This window comes from Acanthamoeba castellanii (genome assembly GCF_000313135.1).
Source record: "Acanthamoeba castellanii str. Neff unplaced genomic scaffold scf7180000084699, whole genome shotgun sequence".
Lineage (NCBI taxonomy): Eukaryota > Discosea > Longamoebia > Acanthamoebidae > Acanthamoeba > Acanthamoeba castellanii.
Genome location: NW_004457346.1, coordinates 40137 through 62079, shown reverse-complemented (window position 1 = coordinate 62079; position 21943 = coordinate 40137). Strand labels below are relative to the sequence as shown.

At 61.2% G+C, this 21943-nt stretch overlaps 8 protein-coding genes and 2 pseudogenes across 8 annotated transcripts; 7 read left to right on the top strand and 3 right to left on the bottom strand.

The window, feature by feature from the left end:
- Nucleotides 1–522: 522 nt before the first annotated feature.
- On the top strand, nt 523–4054 carry ACA1_131450 (FHA domain containing protein; the record flags this gene model as incomplete). The annotated part of the gene is made up of 11 exons (XM_004336117.1): nt 523–1077; nt 1249–1894; nt 2011–2399; nt 2508–2620; nt 2711–2828; nt 2884–3007; nt 3100–3198; nt 3279–3418; nt 3511–3597; nt 3733–3861; nt 3962–4054. 11 exons carry the CDS (start codon nt 523–525, stop codon nt 4052–4054), a joined length of 2493 nt encoding a protein of 830 aa, XP_004336165.1.
- Nucleotides 4055–4489: 435 nt separating this feature from the next.
- ACA1_131440 (alcohol dehydrogenase GroESlike domain containing protein) lies at nt 4490–5760 on the top strand (the record flags this gene model as incomplete). The annotated part of the gene is made up of 4 exons (XM_004336116.1): nt 4490–4685; nt 4799–5418; nt 5472–5531; nt 5563–5760. 4 exons carry the CDS (start codon nt 4490–4492, stop codon nt 5758–5760), a joined length of 1074 nt encoding a protein of 357 aa, XP_004336164.1.
- A 2351-nt stretch (nt 5761–8111) lies between these two features.
- On the top strand, nt 8112–9040 carry ACA1_131430 (uncharacterized protein; the record flags this gene model as incomplete). Its single annotated transcript, XM_004336115.1, has 3 exons — nt 8112–8315; nt 8406–8698; nt 8791–9040. The coding sequence occupies 3 exons, from the start codon at nt 8112–8114 to the stop codon at nt 9038–9040; spliced, it is 747 nt and encodes a 248-aa protein (XP_004336163.1).
- Nucleotides 9041–10018: 978 nt separating this feature from the next.
- ACA1_131420 lies at nt 10019–10287 on the top strand (annotated as a pseudogene).
- Nucleotides 10288–10583: 296 nt separating this feature from the next.
- Nucleotides 10584–11731, top strand: ACA1_131410 (oxidoreductase; the record flags this gene model as incomplete). The annotated part of the gene is made up of 3 exons (XM_004336114.1): nt 10584–10615; nt 10636–11194; nt 11216–11731. The coding sequence occupies 3 exons, from the start codon at nt 10584–10586 to the stop codon at nt 11729–11731; spliced, it is 1107 nt and encodes a 368-aa protein (XP_004336162.1).
- Nucleotides 11732–11822: 91 nt separating this feature from the next.
- On the bottom strand, nt 11823–16616 carry ACA1_131400 (annotated as a pseudogene).
- A 224-nt stretch (nt 16617–16840) lies between these two features.
- ACA1_131390 (deoxyribosephosphate aldolase/phospho-2-dehydro-3-deoxyheptonate aldolase) lies at nt 16841–18202 on the bottom strand (the record flags this gene model as incomplete). Its single annotated transcript, XM_004336113.1, has 8 exons — nt 16841–17073; nt 17157–17210; nt 17292–17374; nt 17429–17550; nt 17640–17747; nt 17807–17926; nt 18002–18057; nt 18145–18202. 8 exons carry the CDS (start codon nt 18200–18202, stop codon nt 16841–16843), a joined length of 834 nt encoding a protein of 277 aa, XP_004336161.1.
- Nucleotides 18203–18320: 118 nt separating this feature from the next.
- Nucleotides 18321–19752, top strand: ACA1_131380 (oxidoreductase molybdopterin binding domain containing protein; the record flags this gene model as incomplete). The annotated part of the gene is made up of 4 exons (XM_004336112.1): nt 18321–18691; nt 18772–18985; nt 19063–19327; nt 19394–19752. The coding sequence occupies 4 exons, from the start codon at nt 18321–18323 to the stop codon at nt 19750–19752; spliced, it is 1209 nt and encodes a 402-aa protein (XP_004336160.1).
- Nucleotides 19753–19950: 198 nt separating this feature from the next.
- Nucleotides 19951–20751, bottom strand: ACA1_131370 (Hypothetical protein; the record flags this gene model as incomplete). Its single annotated transcript, XM_004336111.1, has 3 exons — nt 19951–20211; nt 20301–20503; nt 20583–20751. The coding sequence occupies 3 exons, from the start codon at nt 20749–20751 to the stop codon at nt 19951–19953; spliced, it is 633 nt and encodes a 210-aa protein (XP_004336159.1).
- A 276-nt stretch (nt 20752–21027) lies between these two features.
- Nucleotides 21028–21942, top strand: ACA1_131360 (uncharacterized protein; the record flags this gene model as incomplete). Its single annotated transcript, XM_004336110.1, has 1 exon — nt 21028–21942. A coding segment is annotated over one exon (915 nt), but the record flags the coding sequence as incomplete, so codon positions are not given.
- Nucleotide 21943: the final 1 nt, after the last annotated feature.

The following is a 21943-nucleotide window of genomic DNA, read 5'->3' as shown; positions in this document are numbered from 1 at the left end:
TCGAAGCCGCGTCGAATTGCGAAGCGGACGCGAAGTAGCCAACAGATTGCGATTTCTACCGCTACGTTGAAAGATGATGGAAACAACGTAGCGCGTCTGGCTGGCGACGATGCCGCATCATCTGCAGTTCCTCCATCGAATCTACATGCTGATGCGCAAGAGCAAATGGGTGACCCATCCCTGTCGAATGCAGAGAAGGAGTATCCTTCATCAGGGCCATCTCCTCAAGCCACCAACGATCAGCAACAGCCCAACAAGAAGCGACGTCGCCCTGCTGCCCGAAAGGCACCACCATCCTCTCCCTCCACCTCCACCTCCACCTCCATCCCCATCTCCATCCCTTCCAGGTCATCTTCGCCTCCACCCACCCTCTCGCCGCGCTCCCTTGCCGCCGGCACGCTCTACCTCGCCCCACCCTCCGCCTACGCGAGAGCTTCATCCTCTTCATCTTCCTCTTCATCTTTGTCCCCAGCCGCACCACCGACCTCGGGGCCCGAGCACGGAACGCCATCGCCTGTCATCATGGACACCAGCTCCGGCGGGGTGCCGTCGTCGAGCTACTACCACTACCGCCTGAGTTCATCGACGCCCATCCCCTCTTCTTCGCCTTCTTCAACCACCTCCATGCCCATGTACAGCGGCGGCTCGTCGTCGCCCTACATTCCAGCCAACGCCACCTCCTCCTCGAGCCCGCACCTCTCGTCGCCGCCCTCGTCCTACACCGCGCCCTCGTCCAGCGCGTCGTCGCCCATGTACGGCGGCATGTCGTCGTCATCCCCTCACCTCCCTGCCTACGCCACGTCACCACCGTCGTCGTCGATGCCCTATAGCCACGCGGTCTACGGCTCGTCGGCCAGCTCGCGCTCGTCGGCGGCGTCGCCCTATCCGCCCTATCCCACGCCGCACCCGGCATACGCCAGCGGTTCCTCCGGGTCGTCGCCGGCGCCGCCGCCCATGTCGGCCTACGTGCAGTCGCCGTCGTTCTCCTACCAGCCGCGCCCGGCGTCGGCACCGATCGTGCCGCCGCACGCGCAGCCGGGGGGCAGCTACGCCCACTACTACTCGTCGTTCCGCGCGGTTCCCGCCACACCGCGATCATCGACCCGACGGTCCGCGGCCACCCACCAGGCTGCCACTCTTCCTCCTTCTCAGTCTCTTTCTCCGTCGCTCAGCTCCCAACAGCAACCATCTCACCTGTCTCCTCCTTCATCTTCATCTTCATCATCGCCTTCATTATTATCGCCTCAGCCCATGGGCTCTTCTTCGTCGCTTTCGCTCTCCGCGCCGGCCTACTCCATGACGTACGCGCCTTCGTCTTCATCATCACCTTCGCCGTTCCCGCCGTCGTCATCGATGTCGGCAACGACCTACGGCGGCGGCTACGGCCCGTCATCGACGACCGGTGCAGCTCCGCCACCGCCGGCGGCGTCGAGCTACTACTCGCCCTACGCCGCAGGACCGCCGTCCGCGTCATCATCGTCGCCCGGCTACGGCTATGCTGCGTCGTCCTACGCGTCCCCGGGTAACAACCCGTCCACGCCATCATCGTCGACCCACACCTACCCGCCGTACTACTACGCCAGCTACTCGCCCTACCCGCTCTCCGCCTCGACGCCCTCCCCGTCGCGCCACACCTACCCATCGCAGCCGTCGCACGCGCAGCCGTCGCCGAGCGATCCGGCCCACGGCGTAGTGCCACTGGGGCCATCGTCGCTATCATTGCCAGCGCCAGCATCAGCTTCGGTCGCGTCAGTCTCGGCGACATCAAGCAATACCTGCGACTTTGGCGATCCGATGAGCATCGCGCTGCGACGACTCAGCAGCAGCAGCGGCCACAACGGCGGACATCGCCGCAGCGGTCGGGCGCAGAGATTCCGCTGCCCCAATTGGAGGCGTACCCCTCGATCAGTACGCCCGGAACACTCCATCCGTGCCTGGTGATTTCTTCGGCGTGTTGTTGACGCCTTCGCTTTTCGTTTTCGTTCTTTTGGTGTTTTTGTCGTGGTGCAGTGTCGCCTAGAATGCCATCGCCGCCGCCCTCGTCAGGCAGCGAACCATCAACCGGTGTGCCGCCCGCTGCCACTGCCCCTGCCACTGACACCGGCAGTGCGCCGCAGTCGGTTCAGCGGATCAAGCGCGAGGCGGCGCACGGACCCGACGGCAGCGCACCAAAGGCGCCGAGGAAGCGCACCACCAATTCGCTCGTCAAGTCGCTGAGCGAGGCCAGGAACGGAAAGCCACGGGCCAACACCACCGCCATCGCCGGCACCGGTGTGGTACCGCACGGTGCCGGCAATGGTGAGGACAGCGACAACGACGTCGGCGGCTGCGGCGAGGACTTCACCATGGTGCACGAGTGGACCGACATCGATGATGCCATCCTGCTCGCCGCCATCCAAGTACTTTCCCCCGCCCAACCCCAACCCACTCCTCAGCTCAGTTTATGGCTGACTTTGGTGGTTGTTTTTCATTCTTTTCTTTGCTTTTCTTTTCTTGAAATCGCCAAGGCTTCGTCTTCGATCGAAGACGTGGTGCGGAAGGGGTACTTGACGAACCACTTCACGGCCGAGGAGATCAAGGCCCGCTGGCACGCGATCCTCTACGACCAGCCCACCGCCGAGTATGTCCACCACTCCTACGACACGCACACGCACACGCACACGCAGATGCTGACTTTTGCGCGTGTCACGGTTTTTACGCGAATTCTTAGGGCGTGCGCTGCCCGGCTGGCCGAGATCGAGTTTGACCTGCCGCTGTTGGCCTACTTGGAGCAACGGCCACCGCACGTGGCCAGCCCGGATAAGCCCCACGAGCTCCCGCCCGCAGAGGTACGCCGCACCACCTTCTCCTACCACCACCATCCGTACCAACTGGCCTTCACAGGTGAAAAATACGGCAGAGGTCGACGCCTCGTCTCACGCGCCTCCGGGAACTTTCGCAACGGCCTCTTCTGCCTCCACCTCTGCCTCCACCTCCACCTCTGTTCCTATCTCCTTTACAACTGAAGGTAATGCCTGTGTGCTTTATCGGGCGCTGTCGTGTGTGTGCGTGCGTGTGTGTGATGTGTGTCGCGTGCTCACGCTCGTCTGTTATGTGAAGAATTGGACGGGCTCCGCTTTTCCGAGATGGAGGCGAAGCTGCTGGCGGCCGTGCCTCACTCCACCCTCGATTTCTTCAGCCGCATCGCCCGCAAGGAAGGTAAACCCCTCCCCTCCCCCACCTCGCCGCTGCCAGCGAGCCCAGACACTCACTATCGCATCACCGCGTCCCTACTATAGCCTACTGGCGGGAGGGAGAGCGGGTGCAGGATCAGATCCTGCGGGTGGAGAACGAGCTGAAGCTGATCACAGAGAAGAAGCTCAAGATGCTGGCCCTCCTGCGCGGTCGCTACCTCCGCTACGAAATGAAGAGCAAAGAGGTACGGGTCATGGTCTGCTGTGTGTGTGTGTGTGTGTGTGTTCTGTTGTCCACCGGTTATGCTGACGTCAGCATCGTGCATCGTCATTGCAGATCGTGCTGGGCCGCACGGCCGGCGATGCGGTCGTGGATGTGGATCTCTCCGAGGAGGGCGACGCAGCGAAGATATCACGACGACAGGTTCAACCCCAACACCCTCCATGGATTGGCCTCCTCCAATGTGTCTTCCTGATTTACTGACCGTGTGTCGTGTCGTTGGTCGTTTCATGTTTTGTGTTGCGTGTCGTGTGCCACGTGCATGTTGCAATGTTGCAGGCGGTGATCAAGCTGAAGCGGGACGGGGAGTTCTATGTGCACAACGTGGGGCGAGCCACCATCTTCGTCAACGGGCGATCCGTTCCCACCGGGAAGCGAATGCGCCTCACGCACTGTTGTCTCGTCGAGGTATCCTCATCAGCTGTTGTTGTTGTTGTTGTTGTTGTTGCGTTCGCACCACAGGCTCGTAAAACTCACGGCAAGAACTCACGTGTAATAGGTGCGACAGATAGCGTTCATCTTCGAAATCAATCGCTCCCTGCACGCCAAGCTCAAGGCGGGCCTCACGGCCATCACCACCAGCATCGGCGCCGCCACTTGAGGTTCTCCGATCTTGGATAATAATAATTATCATTTCCCCAACCAACCAAGGATAGCTCTTGTTTGGCGGTTGAGGTCATGGCCCCGCTAGCTTGTTTATTGAATCTGGCATGAACGTTTGCTTGTCCGGCCATGGAAGTTGGTTCCGCCACTAGCCGCACACCGGAACAGTGAAGATTGCGCCAATGAAAACAGCTCCTGATGTCGACAAGGCAACCAATCAGAAGGATACGAGTACACCACGGTCGACAATCGTCTCGCAAACAATATAGGAATTGCGCAAGTGGACGGCGTAAGTACCGACGCCGGTTCTCCGTTATCGTTTATCGCCGGCTCGGAGCAGCGAGCAGGTAACTACAAAAAGCAGAACGCGCAGGCTTGGCAGACCAAAGCTCAAGTGTGAATACAACATCGACAATCACTCCCACATTCCACAATGAGCACCACCCACTACCACACCGACGAAATCAAGGCCTTCGCCGCGTTCGAGGCCAAAGGGCAGCTGAAGCCGTTCACCTACACTCCGCGCCCGCTCGGCGAAGAGGACGTCGACATCCGCATCACCCACTGCGGTATCTGCAGCTCCGACCTGCACACCATTGACTCGGGCTGGGGTCCCTCCCTCTACCCTGGTGCGCCCCTCTCTCTTCTTGACACGTCAGCATTGCTATCTCCCCTTGACACGTCAGCATTAGTTAAGGCCCAGAACGAACGTTCACACTAACCAATCGCGCCTGCGGTGCAGTCGTGCCTGGGCACGAGATCATCGGCGAAGTGGTGGCCGTCGGACCCAAGGTGACGAGCCTGAAGGCCGGCGACCGAGTGGGCGTCGGCGCGCAGGTGTGGTCGTGCCAGGAGCCCAGCTGCCGCAACTGCAGCGCGCACCTCGACAACTGCTGCCCGAGGCGGGTCTTCACCTACAACGCCAAGTACGCCGACGGCGCGGTGGCCTACGGCGGCTACGCCGAGCGCGTGCGCGTGTCGCACCACTACACCTTCCGCATTCCCGACAGGCTGCTCTCGGAGCAGGCAGCGCCGCTCCTGTGCGCCGGCGTGACCACCTTCGCCCCGCTCAAGCGCTTTGGCGTGACCAAGGGCACCCGCGTGGGCGTCATCGGCATCGGCGGCCTGGGCCACCTGGCCCTCCAGTTCAGCGCCGCGCTCGGGGCCGAGGTGACCGCCATCTCGACGTCGCCCAGCAAGGAGGCCGAGGCCACCAAGCTCGGCGCCACCAAGTTCCTCCTGTTCAACAACGACGAGGCCATCAAGGCCGCCGCCGGCTCGCTCGACATCGTGGTCATCACCACCGACCAGAACGACAACGACTGGGGCCGCATGCTCTCCCTGCTCGACGTGGGCGGCAAGGTACACACCTCAATTCATGAAATGGGACTATGCTGTGAGTGTCGCTCACACAGAGAATTGTGAACATGTCAACACAGTTGATCCTGTTGGCCGCGCCGGACAAGCCGCTGACGGTGCCGGCCGGGTCCGCTGCTCGTCGGGCAGAAGTCGATCGTGGGCAGCCTCATCGGCAGCCGGACGGAGGTGGAGGAGACGCTGGCCGTGGCCGCCGCCCACGACGTGCGCGCATGGGTGAACACCCTGCCGCTCGATCGCGTCAACGACGGCATCCAGATGGTGCGCGACAACAAGGCGCGGTACCGCGTCGTGCTCACCACTCAGCCCAACGCCGACTCCAGCTGAAACCAGTGTTGTCAATATTCAATAGTTCGTTTTATGACCGAACGAATGAACGTGCACCAGATACAATCCTCTTCTCCGTTTGGTCAGTGATTCGGGCAGGCCAGGGCTTGGGCGGGCTTCTTCTTCGGCACCTGGCCCTCGTTGACGTGGTGGGCTGCGGGGTCGAAGGGCGGGGAGACGGCGACGGCATTGAACTGAAGGTACTGGAGCTCGGGGCACCACCGCTGTGCCAGAGCCAGCAGCGCATGTATCGAACACGCGCTTGATAGCAGCTGTGTGTCGTGTCGTTGATCGTGACGTGTCGTGTTCCAGGTGGAGTGGCTGTTGGAGTACAACGACGCTCACGATGGACGAACCGTGAGACGAGCCAGCGTAGGGCAGGTCTTGAGCGCAGTGTGCGCCGCGCCCAGCGCTTTGGAGCCGCCGACCGTGACGCTGCGCAGGGCCTCACAGCCGACCAGCCGCAGGTCGAGTTCGACCTCGAGGCCCCGCAGCTTCAGGGTCTCCAGCCGTCCACAGTAGGCGACTGACACCGGCGCCAAGCCGCTGCTTTCGATGAGCAGCGCGCGCAGTCGGGGCAGCTCGGACAGTTCGAGCCGGGCCATCTCGACGGTGAGCTCGACCACTTCCAGCCGGCTGCAGCTCGCCGCCCACCAGTCAAGTCGAGTGCCGCTTGCGCAGAGGGCCAGCCGCAGTTCGAGACCCGCAGCTCGTGCAGATTGGGCGCTCCTGCGCAGCATTCAGGCGTGACCTCAGCATAACGTGGTGGGTGGTGGTGGAGCGAGTACTGGCGAGGATGTCGCCGTCGGGAAGGTTGGGCAGGTCGTGCAGGTCGACCAGCTTAAGACCCGGCGCGGCGGCAGCCAGATCGTCGACCTAGGTGATCCGCTCGCACATCGAGCAGGCCCGCATCGTCCAGTTCCGCGCAGTCTCACCTCCAGTTCCTCCAGTCGGGCCACCACCGCAGCGAGCCCATATGGCAGGCCCGCGTCACAGGGCCAGAAGTCAGCCGCAGCAGGGCCTGCTGGGCTAGCATCGGTCATCGGCATCGTCACGGGCTGCGACCCGAGCTCGGCGGTGAGCTGCCGCAGGGTGCGGGCGTGGCCCTGGAGCAGGGCGGCCAGGTGGTCGGCGGGCGGCGGTCCGGGCAGGAGGCTGAGGGTCTCGAGCAGGGCGTCCACGCCACCACCTGGGCCAGGGCGGCGCACGAGAGGATCTCGCTATGGCCCACCAGGAGGGTCGACCGGCTGTGGAAGGAACGCAGGTTGGGGCACCGCGCGCCGGCCAGTCCCACGATGCGCGGGTCGGTGGTCTCGGCGTAGTCTTGCCAAGACCAGCAACCAGGTGGTGTGCGGAGTGAGATGACCGAGAATTAGAGATCTATTCAATTTTGAACATCTCTATCTCGAAAAACAGCGTTTTTCTTGCGAAAGTCTGCCACTCACTGCCGCTGGTCATCCTGGGCACGCTGGCCAGCGCTCTGGCCTTCCCCGTGGGGCCGATCTCCATCGCGGCCGTGCTGGTCGTGGTGCGATTCGTGCTGGACATCGGCATCGGCGAATACCCGCTCTCCGCCACCATCACCGCCGAGTCGGCCAACCGCCTCGCGAGGCCGGCTCACGGCAGCCGTATTCTCCATGCAGGGCATTGGCGCGCTCGCCGCCGTTGTGTCGTGGGCCACGCTCAAGCTCATGCCCGCCTCTCACCTCGACCTCTCCTGGCGACTGTGCATCGCGGTCGGAGCCATTCCCGGTCTTCTCACCTTCTCTTTTAGGTATTATCTGTCATATCTTCACTCATATACTCTACCTCATCGAGACCCTACTCGGCCGCAAGTCCCTCCAGACGCTGGGCTTCCTCCTCATGGCTGCGCGCTCTTGGCTCAGGTACGTTTTCCTCTCTGTTGAATAGGGCGGTATGAGGGGCTGACTTTGCGCGCGCACACGCACACGCACACGTACAACTCGCACCACGACACACGCATGAACACACAGTGGTGATGGCGAACGTGCTGGAGGCGTGGGGCCTGCGGGTGGTGTTCCTGGTGTGCGGGGTGGTGGCGTCTCTGGGCGCCGTGGTGACGATCGCGTGCATTGACGAGACGGTGGGCAAGAGCCGCGAGCAGATCAACGCCCCGCCGGTCGACACCGCAGTCCTGGCATTCCTTCGACCACCACCTCCCACCACCCCACGTCGGTAGGACTCTGAGAAGCTGACTACCCTTTTCGTTCCACGAAATGAGCTGATTAATGAAGTGGGAAAGAGCTGAGAAGCTAACTACCCAGTTCTCCTTCAAAGCACTCCGCAGCAGGGCCTGAGAAGGACTTGACCTCAGTCAGTTTTTGCGTATCATGCCTCTGAGCCTCACTCTTCAGACCTCATTTCTCGTGGTTGCTGTCGTGGTCCTGTTGGGTTCGTCCCCTTCGGCCGCTGTGTTCCAGCCCCAGGCTCAGGCCGCCAGCTGTCCAGCCCTCACTTGGAAGCTGCCCTGTACGTCTTACCCCGTATTTTCGCCCCGAAACCTGGGCACCATCGAGGGGGCCGGGCTTGTCCAGGTTGACAACCTGCGGTCTCCTCTGACCAGACCAAACTAAACGTGGTGCCGGTGGTCAGTGGGTTGGATTGCTGGTGGCCGGTTGGAGCAGACGTTCAATGCTGCGGAGTGTGAGCGCCTGGTCATCCGCAACGACCGCTACAACTGCGAGATCTCCCAGCCCTGGCACCGGTGCACCAGCGACGAGCAGTGCCCCGCGGGCGAGCTCTGCGGAGAGGGCATGGTGCCGCAGCTGTGCGTCAAGTGCAACATGGACAAGATCGCCAACACCTACTACGAGTACGCCAACATCTCCGTCAACATCACCGCGAGCATGCTGGCCGGCAACTTCTGGACCACGGACCAGTTCTACAACCACACCGGCGTCGATCTCATCCTCACCCTGTACGCCCTTCTTGTTGATTACAATTACAATTTATTGATTAATATTTATTTTTGTATTTATTTTTAATGACACACCCGCTACCACACCGCAGGGAAAGCTGGGCGTGGAGTCCGGCCATGAACGCCCTGCTCCACGATCGGGTGGTGCATCATCGTTCCACTTGGCATGACACGTACGACAGTGACGACTTCCGCACGCTTTCGGAGATCTACGACCAGGCCAACGCGACGCACACGCGCCAGCGGAGGGTCTCGGTGGTCAGGAGCGCCTACGACCGCCTGGACCGCGGCAAGACCCTTCTCGACACCTTCTCCGGCACCTCCTACCTCCCGGCGGCCTGAGCAACACTCTTTTTTTTCATTATCCTTTTCTTTTATTTATTTTAAAAACAATTTTATGATCAATTAAAGAGTGGCCCTGTGGTTGGCTGAGGGGTAGGCGCCGATCAAGACCCGCGGCCCTCAAATGGGGATGTAACTGCGTCGTGATGGTAAACTGATCCGAAACGGTTGGCGGTGTGGGCTGCCAGGCTGCCAACATAGGCTGTGGTCGTGCTCGTGCTCGTCTTTAGGCCTGTTAGTCGCGAGACTCCACCAGGACGCTTTCTCTCTTTGGTCCAGAGCCGCTTTGGGCCGCCAATGCTGCCGTGACCCTGAAACCACATTTCTCTGGCGTACGCCGCCGACACGACGCAATGTGGCGGGCTGGGGGGGAGGACTTCACTGAACCCACCCTCTGATGAGGGTGCAGATCGCCGAGTGTTTCACCAGCATATAAGAGTCGTTGTAACACGAAATGAGCAGGCCCACGCGATCGCGGTCCTGATCGGTGAGTGCCGAGTTGAAGCAGTGGCGACGTCGAAGCTGTGTCGTGTCGCGCCGACGCGCGGCTCTATGATCCGCTGTCCGATTTTAAGAGAGCAAGTTGGAGGCCCAAAAAGAAAACATTGCCTCAGAAGGCAACCGACATCAGCCCTCGACCAGCCACCAACATGCATTTCGCTAGTGATCGCTAGCGCTGCGCGATGCCACCGCCCGCGTTCGAAGCGCCTTGACGAGGCGTATCTATCCCCATCGATTTTGACCGCAATGTCTATCAAGCCCTGGAGAGAAACCTGTCCAGCAGGTGAGCTCTCATCAGGCTTGTTCGGAGTTAAAGAAGTAGCTGACCTAACTGATAGAGAACACTTGGCACATGCCCATGAAGCTCAAGTACACTGGCTACGACGCTAAAGTCGTCATCAAGAACTCCGCCGGTTGGAAGAAGGCATTGGAGCTCTCACGCAGAGACATTTACATGTATGATTACTGACTCTGATGATGCAGGCGGTCAAGGAGGGCGGAGGGCATGGCGCTGCGTCACGTGAGCAAGCGGCCTCCTCACTCCTCTGCGGAAGCCTCATCCAAGGCTGCTCACCGGTGTGCAGGTGTTCCCAGGGCGCGAGCTGCGGGTCTCGCCTGAGGACCAGTGGAACCGAGTCGAAGCGCAGGGCAAGAAAAAGCGCAGGCGCACGCTCTCGACGTCGATCGCACTATCTGATGACACAATCAACATGTTTCAGGCCGTCCCTCTGGCCGCCGCAGTGTGATCGTGAGACTTCGTCCAATGTTGAACATTGTTCTAGGAAGACGATTATGGCAGGGATGACCTTATCTAGGACGTGTTCTTTCTGCGCGACTGCAGAACTAACTGTCGGCGATTGCGCATCGCCATTATCGGGCATTGTTTTTTGAGCGCGCCATTTGCCCTTGCGCGCCGAGAGTGGCACAGGCCTCTAACCACACATCCTATAAAAGAGGGCAACAAAAGGGTTGATTCAGCACTGAAGCATCAACACGAAGAACGAACCCGCAACATCAACTACAATGAGCACCACTATCACGAATGACAGCACCACGGCAGCGCGCACGATCGGGGTCGGCATCATCGGACTAAGCGCCAAGCGAGGCTGGGCCTCTGTGGCCCAACTCCCCGCCTTCCGGGCTCTCTCCGGCGACTTCGAGGTGCGCGCCCTGTCGGCCACCTCCCTCGATTCTGCCCGCGAGGCCGCCGCCAAGCACAATGTGCCGCTCTACTTCGACAACCACCAAGCCCTGGTCGAGCGGCCAGAGGTTGATCTAGTTGTAGTCAGCGTCAAGGTGACCGATCACTACGGTCCCGTCGAGGCCGCCATCCGCGCCGGCAAGGACGTGCTGTGCGAGTGGCCTCTCGGGCGGAACCTCGACCAGGCTGAGCGGCTCGAGGCCCTAGCCCGCGAGCGCGGCGTGCGCACCTTCAGCTGCACCCAGATAAGCGGCGCTCCCTACGCCAGATACGTGCGCCACCTGATCGACTCGGGCTACGTGGGCCAGGTATTGTCGACCAGCTTTGTCGGCTCGATCAGCACCTGGGGTCCGGTCGCGCCGCAGGGCTTCCAGGACTACCTGCGCGACCGCACCTCGGGCGGCACCATGCTTTCCATACTGGGCGGCCACTCTATCGAGGCCCTGCTCTGGGTGGTAGGAGCCGAGTTCCAGGAGCTGTCGGCGGTGCTGGCCAACCAGCACCCTAAGGTCAAGCGCGCCGATACGGGCGAGGAGCTGGACAAGACCGCCGAAGACCACCTGGCCGTCGCCGGCACGCTGACCAACGGCGCCGTGGCGTCGGTCCACCTGCGCGGCGGTGTGTCGCGTCGCGGCGCCAATCGACTGCGGTGGACCATCAACGGTACCCGGGGCGACATCGAGGTGGTCAACACCGAGTCCGGAATCTGCCACATCGGCCTCTTCAACGTCTACGGCGCCCACGACGACCAGACCGAACTGGCCGAGCTGCCGATTCCGGACGAGTTCAAGCCCGACACCAAGGGAGAGGTGAAGCCGGAAGACATGGGCTACGCGCTGGTGGAGTTCTTCCGCGAGCTGGCGGTTGACCTGCGCACGGGCCGGCGGTCGGTGCCCACGTTCGCCGACGCGGTGCGGCGCCACCGCTCGCTCGACGCCATCGAGCGCGCCGCGGCCACTGGCCAGCGCCAGACCTACGCGCTCGCCTAAACAGCCTCCACGATTTGGGTCCTGTGCTGCATTTGTAAAATGAAATAAAAGCCTCTGTGCGGTACCATTGGTTGTTGCTGGCGGGCACGTGTCAGGCCGGGCCGACCTCCGTTTGGTGCTCGCCCTTCTCGCTAAGAACGAGCGGGGTGCCGCACTGCGCTGCGCTATCACCTTCAATTTCGTCCGCTACCACGGTTGGCCCGGCCCGAGCTTCATCAGCCACAAGCGGCGCTTGGCCGTGCTCCTTCTCCTGATGAGGCGGCGCAGCTGCCGCTTCGTCCGTCGCTGTAGTAGTAGCGGCGGTGGTCTCAGGGTCAACCGCCGAAGCGCACGCCTTGGTGCCTCGCTTGATCCACTTCCTGTTTATAGGGTAAACAAAGCTGTGTGCTGTGGCCTGTGTGTCGTGTGTGGCGTGCAAGAAGGAACGGGACCTGATGTACTTGACGGCCCGCGCGACCGAGGGCGACTGAACGCCGGAGACGGTGATGGCGCCCAGCTGGCGGTCGAGCTGCACGCGCACGTCGAACTTGGCTTCGACCATCGCCGGCTGCAGTTTGGCCACCGACTCGGCCTCGTCGGGCGTGTACTCAAGCATCGCTGTCGTGGGCAAGCGAACCTCATCGCCCGCCAAAGTCGAATCGCTGGCGATGGCTGGGGCCGTGACCAGGGCTGGGGTCGCGACGGGGGCTGTGGGTTGGGCTGGGGCTGGGGTGGAGCCGCTGGGCGAGAGGAGGCCGACGATGTGGGCCACGCACTTGGTGACTGCATCGCGATAGCCGGCCACGGCGACAGCCCCGCAGTCGGCCGGTTCAATGATGACGTCATGCGACTTGGCGAGCTCGCTCCAGTCCGGGGCCGGACGCCCGGTCGAGGAGGGTGGCAGCCGAAGCGAGGTCTTGTCGACAATAATGCGGGAGCGCACGTGGTTCGGGTCCTGGGCTTTGGCGTCGTTCACGTTGTCGCCGAGCACGTGCACCGTTACGGCGGCCTGCTGTCGATCGTCGAAGAAGATTGTTGTAGGGCAGTCGCGCGAGTCATTGAGCTGCTTGAGCTTGGCCTTGAAGCACTTGCGCGCCAGGGCCTCGTCGGGCCCGAACTTGAACTGCGCCTTGCGCCGCACCACGGCCTGGATCAGGGACTCGACGCACTGCCAGGCGAGCTCGACCGCGTCGAGCGTTTGACCGCCGACGCGCACGAAGGCAAGCCCCTGTGCTTCGCGGGTGAGAGAGTGGCCCCACATCGGGGTGATGGTGACCGCGTGGGCCCGCTCGATGGCGAGGAGGGCAGAGTCCCGGCGCTTGGCCAGGTACATGGCCAGCCCCACGTCGGCCAACTGCTCTGTTCGGTCGAACGACTCGTCCCGCACGGTCGCCTGCATTACACCGGGAAAATGCCACCGGGAAACACAAACATTACCGTTAGATGAGGTTCGACCGAAGGTGGCTTTTCTGCGAACAGGGAGGGGAAGGTGCCTGGGCACGGCCAATGAGAACGGGCGAGGGGAGGCCATGTTGCAGTTGGCGCAGGTGTGCCTCGGTGCCGATCTCCACGGTGATCAGCTTGTGCCACACCTTCACCTGACCCACTTCCAGCTCCACATCCTGAACCTCGAAATGTAAGAACCACACTCGCATTGTGTCGTGTCGTTGGTCGTGTCGTGTCGTTGGTCGTGTCGTTGGTCGTGTCGTGTCGTTGGTCGTGTCGTTGGTCGTGTCGTGTCGTGTCGTGTCGTGTCGTGTCGTGTCGTGTCGTGTCGCGTTACCGACTGTGGAAGAGATCGGAGCACGGCAAGTACATCCGCCTCGACTTGGTCGGTGGACAGCTTGACCAACGCGTTGCTCTCACCCTGCAGGCAGAGCTTCCAAGCTGGCATCTCGCCTTGGAACGATTCCACTTGAATCTGATCACCCAATCGAAATCGAGATTTTAGAATACGAATGAGAAAGAAGTGCAAGAGAGTGCGCGTACTGGTAGGTCGGAACAGTCGCGTCGGACAATCGTTTGTTTCGTCGGAGTGAGAGCACAATTGTCGGAGTCGATGGGCCGATATCGGACATAGGCCGACTCACCGTGCACGACAATGAACGTGGGCTCGACGCCGAGTTCGGCCCGCACGAGCATGCCGAGCTCCCCGGTGGTCATGCCCTCGGGCCGGGGCGACAGCCGTAGGGCCTTCGCCGCTGCGCTCTTCACTCCGTCAAGCGGGGGCTGGGGCTGAGGCTGGGGCTGGGGCTGGGGCTGGGGCTGAGGCTGAGGCTGAGGCTGAGGCTGAGGCTGAGGCTGAGGCTGAGGCTGCTTTGTTGCGGTGGATTTGGGGCCAGGCGGCGGCGATGATGCAGTCGGCACGGGCACGGCGGGCGGTGCAGGTTTGGTGTTGGTGGTGTTCGCTCCCTGACCACCAATGAGCTCGGCCACGTGGGCCAGGCACTCCTTGTTTGACTTCTGATAGCCCGCCACCTTAAGGTGATGCGTGAGCGGGTCGACCGCGGCCACCACGCCGAACACCCGCTCGAGCTTCTGGACGTTCAGTCCGGCAGCCGCGTCGGGCGCGAGCGGCAGAGGTGGCGCCAAGACGATCCGCGTCCGCGTGCTAGTGAGCTCCTTGCCGAGCTTGTTCATCTCGACGTCGTCGGAGGCCATCAGGTGCACCACCACCGGCCCCTCGTGTGTGCCGGGCTCGATGTCGACGTGAACCGCGGTGGACGGGCTGAAGGCGTGGAGGCCCTGGAGCTTGCGCTTGAAGCACACCCGCACGATCGGGTCCTGGAAGTTCAGGAAGGTGAAGAGCTTCCGCGGGGCCTTGACCAGAGCCGCGTCGATGGCCAGCCAGGCGGCATTCAGGTCGGCCTTGGCGTTGCCCGAGACGCATACGAAGCCGGCGTTGTTCTCACTGAAGGGCGTGATCGTGACCGAGTACTGGGCCTCGATGCTGTCGAGCAGAGCGCGCTGCTTTTTGAGGTAGTGCAGCATTACCATCTCCATCAGCTGCTCGGTCTGCTCGCGCGCGTCGGCGGTACCGTTGGTCACCACCGCCTTCGCCGTGAGCGTCTGGGTCACTTGTGCGAGCACGGTCGGCTTGGCGCTGCTGGTAGGCTGGGTCGGCTTGGGGGGCGGCGCGTCGGTCTTGGTTGTCGGAGTTGAACGCGGAGTGTTGCCCGGGCCAGGTGGGAACCACTGGCGGTGCGCGAGGCCCGGAGAGGGTGTCGGAGTTATACTTGCCGCGTGGACCGCGCTATCGCTAATGGTGGTCGATGTCGTAGTCGTTGCTGCTGCGGTGGTTGCTGCTCTCAGATATCTCGCCTGGAGCAGCGCATCTGTGGCCGATCGATTGCTGAGCTGAGCCACGGCCCACGGCAGCTTGTCGTCAATGCGGACCAGCTCGGTCAGGCAGCCGTCGACCTTCTCGGCCAGGTGGCTCACCACCGCCGCGCGCACAGTACTGGTCGACATGTCAGCCGACGGGAGCAACAACTTGACATGATGTTGCATCAGCCGAATCTTGGTCTGTATTGTGCATGTGACGTATCGTGCGTGTTGTGTGTCATGTGTGTCGTGCTGTTAGCTGCCAGACTTGAAGGCAAGCGAGGGTGGTGGCGAGGTGAACCTGTCTGCGCATTAGTGTGATTTCCTTGCCCTCGACCTCTGCGTACTGCTCGGGCGTGAGGCGCACCGCTACCACATGACCCTCGTCATCGAGGCACGCGATCTCGCCTTCACCGAGTACATGGCCGAACTCGTTTTCCCACGCACCGGCCAAGGCCTGCGTGGCGAGCCGCTTGGGCAGGTAGAGCACCACCTCTCTCGACTCCACCGGCTTCACAAAGTGGACCTGGCCACGCACGCACGTACACAGCGAGTGTGAGCTCACAAATATTTCGATGGTAGCCCCTCCTCTCTCTCTCTCCGGCGGCGTACCGGAGTCTTCTTGATACGAAGGCTGCCGAGCTCAAGCAGCGCCTGCTGGTCGTCGGGCGATTTGAGTTCCACAAAGGGCTCTGCAGGTCCGTCCTCGCCGACGTCGGCGAGATGAATCATGGACTCGTCCACGTCCACGTCCTGCGCCTGGAGGCTCCACATCACCCCACGTGCGGTGGCCTCCGCCGGCAGGCCCCGGAGAACGAGTCGTGGAGTCGCCGAGCCGCCAAATGGTGGATGGCCATGGTCGTCCCGCTGCGAAATTTCGGCCACCGTGATCTGTGACGGGTATCAGTTCAGAAGATGGAGGAGCACAGTAAGTAAGTGAGTGGTGAGTGAATGCGGTGGTGGGAGTGAGGCCGGGCACACCTTTGGGATGTGGTCAAAGGCAAAATCGCCAAACCGTTCCAGCGCTTCCCACTGCACGAGCAACTGCCGCACACTCTCGGAGGTGTCGATGTCTGCCTTGTCGCGAAGGGCTCGCAGCACGCGTAACGCGCACTCGTGGCCTTGCTCGATCGTCTCCCAGTGCGTCTCGCCTGACCAAATCCAAGCATCAAGGTGAGAGGCCAACCTGACAAAAAAAAAGAAAGAAAACAAAAGAAAGAAACGAAAAAAATACGAAAGCGAAGGAGGGAAGGGGGGGAGCAGTACTCCTGTGATGGTAGCAGTTGAGCACAGTCAGGATGGTGAGGAAGTTGGTAGCGATCACTGAGGAGCCCTCCAATCGCAGGTTCTTCTTCTTGTACTGGGTCTGGGTCTGCTGCTGGGCTGTGGTGGCGGCCTGGGGACTGTGCCACCGCTTGGCCAGCGTCTGCAGCAGGAGCCGCACGTCGGGCGACGCGATGCCGGCCACGTCGACGGTGCCGCTCTGCGCCTGGGCCGCGAGGAAGGCGTTCAGGTGGCGTCGGAGTTCGCCTTCCAGAAGCAGGAAGTAGGAATCGAGCGCGGAGTCGGGTGCTGCCTCCATTCTCTGCCTCCTCTTCCAGTTACGACCACTCACCTATTCTCCTCGAATCGAATCTGTTGATTGAGGTTCGGCTCTAACTCTTTGGTATCGCGGTGTGGTGTGACCAGCACTGGTTCCCGTGTCTTTTCTGCCGCTCTTCGTTGTCCACGACAGCGGTGGCTGCGTCACATTCCTTCAACAAAAAGAAATAGCAAATGCAAATAAAATTGAAATAATAAACAAAATTAGAAGGCTTGGAGGCGGTGGAGAGCCTCGGCGGGGGAGAGGCCATCGTGGACGACGCCCATCAGGCTCTGCGTCATGCCCTTGGGCGTGCGGTGCTGCACGACGTTGCGGCCGTAGACGATGCCGCGTGCGCCCTGGCCGATGGCCGTGGCTGTACGCTGAAGGACCTCCTCGTCCGACGCCCGGCCGCCGCCGCGCACCAGGACCGGCACCCGCCCCGCGACCGCCACCACTGCGAGTCACAGCAGCAGCAGCAGCAGCAGCAGAGATCAGCATGTTCCTCGACCCAGAACATCACCACCGGTTGTTCCTTACCTTTGTGGTATTCCTCCATGTCTGTCGTGGGATCGGCTTTGATAATGTCGGCCCCTGTGTATGTGTGGTGCGCAAGAATGACATCTATCAGATTTCTGCTTTCAAAGCATGGGAGTGAGTTGGGGCGATTAATACCCAGCTCGACGGCCTGCCGCACCAGAGGAATGATCTTGGTTGCATCGCCGTCTACACCGTATCGCTCGCCATCGGCCCTCATTCTGTGGGCGACACTGAGCACAAAAGCTCATAGCACGAAGGAGAAGGATATGTACATGAGCGGCTCGATCATGAGCGGCATGCCCCACTTCTCGCATTCGGGCTTGATCTGTACGATATTCTGGAGGCACTGGTGATAGAGCGTCTCGGCCCCTTCAATGCGGATCAGGTTCACCACCTGGCGAGGAGGCAAGGATGCATATTTTTGGTGGTGACTGGTCAGGTGTCTGTGTGCGTCAGTCTAGACACCGCACGCTGGGGCCATACCACGCACGCGGCATCGAGGCGTAGTGCCTGGCCCACGGGGTCGGCGATCATTTGGCTGAACAGCTGGCTCGGTTTCGGCTGTTCGTATGCGTTCGTTGTGTCCACGCGCTGTTGGGCAAGTTGAGGTGAGCGTGCGAATTGGTTAGCTCGCAGCCCGAGTTGCGTACGAGGACGAGCGCGGGCTTAGCCTTGCCGGGAATCGACTGCAGGAGGTGCGCTTGGCCGGGACTCAGCTGCACAGCGTCGGGGTTGGCCTCGACCACAATCCGCACCACCGCTTCCATGTCCTGGCCCGCCACGTTCATGAACACAATGCCCACAAGTTTGTCATAAAACCTGCCCAGCGGCAGGAGGTACAGTACCTCGATGCCCTTGAGAAAGGTGAGCTCGCCAAAGATGCCGTGATCCACCGCCACGTCTGTTGTTGCATAAGCAGCGGCACAAACAGCAAAAAAGATATACATCTTATATATATATATACATCTTGGTGAGGAGCAGTACGAACCAAAGCATCGACCATCAGCGCCAAAAAGGCGCTGCAAGCGGTAGGCGCTCCCCCTCATGGCGGTCTGGTTTTGTTTTTATGGCCCATTCGTGTTTTCTGTACTGTTTTCTGTTCCATTTCTTCTTTTCTGTTTTTGGTCGTGGTGCCTCTTTGGTCGGCTTCGGCAGCTGGACAAGATGAAGCCAGGGTGGGCGCTGGAGATGAGGCCGGGCATGACGAAGCCGCTGGACCACGCCCGCACGGTGTCCCCCTACCACAGCTTCAAGAAGGACGACTTCACCTCCGAGGAGGTCTATCTGGGCAACCGGTGCCACGGGCACCACCTGGAGGGCCTCAATCTCGAGATCACACCTGCTGGTATGCACTACCTTCTCATCCACTTCGACATCCCCACGGACATCGAGGAGGCCACCTACCGGCTAAAGCTCCGCGGGCTGGTCGACCGCGAGCTCGACCTGTCCATGGCCGACATCCGGCGGAGGCCCCGCGTCAGCGTGCCAGTCACCATGGAGTGCGCTGGCAATGGCCGCATCAACATGAAGAAGCGGTACTTGCTTTGTCTTTTCCGTCGCCTTCTTCTTTAGCACAAACGCTCTCCCACCTTTTGCTTATCGTTGCCTTCTTCAGATATTGGACGCACGTGCCGTGGAAGTACGGGGCCGTGGGCACGGCGGTGTGGACGGGCACGCCGCTGAAGGACCTCCTCGAGGAGGCCGGCCTGCAGGACAAGGCCATCGAGCTCCTCTTCACCGGCCTCGATCAGGGCGTGCAGGGCGGCGAGATGCAGTACTATCAGCGCTCGCTCACCATCGACGACGCCACCCGCAACGAGGTAGATGCGGTGACGCTGGCATGGTTGAGTGGATTCTGATGAGTGATGGATGATGGTCGGTTATGAAGGTGATCCTGGCGTACGAGATGAACGGGCAGCCGCTGCTGCCGCAGCACGGGGCGCCACTGCGGCTCATCGTGCCGGGCTGGTACGGCATGACCAACGTCAAGTGGCTCGACTCCATTGAGGCCATCTCGACGCCCTTCGACGGCTACCAGATGCAGGCCTACATGTACACCCGATACCCTGGTGACAAGGAAGGCGAGAGGATGAGGCGAACGCGAGTGAAGAAGTCAGGCACGCCGGGAGGCACCATGAGCGATCGCACCTTGAGGTGCCTCGTCGAAGAAGGTACTCACCACTCTAAGTGACATAAGCTCACATGGTGTGGCTGATGACGGTGGTGGGTGGGCGCAGGCAACGTCAAGCTGAAGGGCCGTGCGTGGGCGGGACCGCTGGCGGTGAAGCAGGTGCTGGTGAGCGTGGACGGCGGCGTCACGTGGGCCGAGGCCACACTGGCCGCCAAGGCCGTGGGCAAGTTTGCCTGGATCGCGTGGAGCTTCGAGTGGCGCAACGCGCGCGCCGGCGCCAAGCACTTCCTCATGACCAAGGCCATCGACGAGCTGGGCAACGTGCAGGACAACGCCGAGGAGTGGAACTACTACGCCATGGGTGCTACGGTGCCGCAGTCGGTGCCCGTCGTGGTGGTGAGCTCGGCCGAATGGCGCATCACCGGCAAGCCCCTGCCCAACCCGCCTCGCCACCCCAAGCTCTAACGAAAGAGTGAAGAGGCAAGATAAATGGGTGAAGCTCCTGTCGCCTTTATCTACAGTCATGTACAAAGCGTGTGATGTTGTGCGTGCGGCTGTGTGCAATGTTGTGCAGTTGAGGTACGTAACCGGTTAGTAGATCGTGTGTACAACTGGGGTGATGGTGGTGGATGAATATATGTACTTCGCGTGCGTGCGAAAGGATCAGGCGTCGTGTCGGCCGAGGTTGTGCCTGATGTGTCGCACCATCATCGGTAGGTAGTGGTCCAGATCGGGCACTCGGAGTCCCACCACCTTGGCCTTGTCGTCCCAGCTGCGCAGCTTGAGTATGGCGTCGAACAGCGGGCTCTGCTCAAACGCCAGCGCCTCGGCGTCACTCATCGGTCCGCCCTGGTACTCGAGCGTGAGCTTGCTGGCCGGCGACAGCTTCCGTGCGTAGTTATCGTGCTTCCACACCAGGTAGCGCTGTTAGACCCCGTGACCAACACACACGACACGCCAAACAAGTTGAGTAAATCGCTTGAAGAAGACGGTGATGAAGAGGCGGGGCTCACCTTAGCCTGGACGTGACCGCACACGAGCTGGGCGACCTTGTCCGAGAAGCCCAGGCGCAGGAGGTAGCTGGCCCCCACCACCTCGTGGTTCTGCACACCCACGGCTCCCATGCGCGCAAGCGAACTCTCGTCCTGGTCGACATCCAGCTGCAGATGGCCCACGTCGTGCAGCATCGCGCCCAGCACCGTCTCCTCGTCCGCGCCTGTAGCCACGTTTGGTGGTCGTGAGGTGCGTGAGGCAAGGCTGATCGTGCGCCGTGGCAAGGTGATATTTGGCCTTACCCGAGTCGGCAGCAAACTTGGCGCACTGGAGGGCGTGCTCGAGCTGGGAGATGGACTCCCCAATGTAGTCCATGTGGGCTGAGGCACGTAGAACAGCAGCAACCCTTTCCGCCTGCTCCTTGGCCAACGTTTCCAGCTCCACGGTGGGGTAGGTTGGTGATGACGTCATGCTCTTGACGATAGTAGTAGAGGAGGAAGAGGGCAAGTGGATGGTGGATCAGGGCCTGCCGTAGTATTGGATGATTGAAAGATGAACGATGCAAAAGATGCAAAGATGAAGTCCATTTTTATACCTGGTGGTGGGCTGGTTGGTTGGGTATAAAACAGGGAAGTGCAGCTAGATGCACGCCTGGTGGGTCCGCACACCAAGCCGCACCCCGTCCACCCGTTGCGGCGTGTTGCCCGGAGTAAATTTCCCCGACGCACTTTCGCCGACACTCCCGTCATGCCCGAGTATTTAGAAAATGTGAACAATTTTCTTGGAATTGAGCCGTTGGGTTTGGCGGTCGTGGTCGGTTGTGCCAATGGGCCAGAGGGCGTAGACCGAGTGTCAGTGACCACCCTGACTCAAACGTTCAAGTGGGGGAAGCAACCAACCCGAGCGCCATCTGCTTGCTGTGGGGCGCATCTGATTCCTCCTCTTCTTCTTTTGCCGTGTCTCTCATCCTCACCGCGTGCTTCTTCCTCGACCTCGCGAGGGGCAAGAGAAAGGACCAAGGGAGCGAGGACGCAACGTCACGCGCCGCCGAATCGATTTGTAAGGGAGGCCGGGTCGTCCACAGCGTCCCCCTCACCTTTATCCTTCTCCTCTCGCAAAGGGCCTATCACCACCTCCTCTAGCGTCGCCGCCCCAGCTTTGACGGCCTCCTCGCCAGCTGCTACCTCCACCTCTGCATTGGGCGAGTCTCGGTCGAGACAGCGCCGACGCCTTAGGAAGCAGCGCCAGCGCCTCCAACGGCAGCAACAGCAACAACCTGCTGCACCAACACCCACCACTCCATCCAGCAGTGCTGCCCCACTCTGCAACCAACCGAATCGCAGCACCACCACCACTACCACTACACCGTCGAAGATCGCCCCCTCGCGGTCGCCGTCAAACCTTTCGCCCACTTCCAACCGCCCCCATTCCAATTTAAATTCAAATTCAGCACCGCGTCGCCCGCAGACACATCGTCACAGCCCCAAGCGACCGTCAGCGACGCCCAACGATAATACTTCAGTGACCAAAGCCACATCGCCATCATCTTCATCATCGCCAGCGGCAGAACCACAGCAGGAAGAGGAGGAGACAGTCCGGTTCTTCGTAACGCGCCTCAAGATGAGCAAATTCAAAGTAGGCGACCTCGTGTGGGTCAAATTGC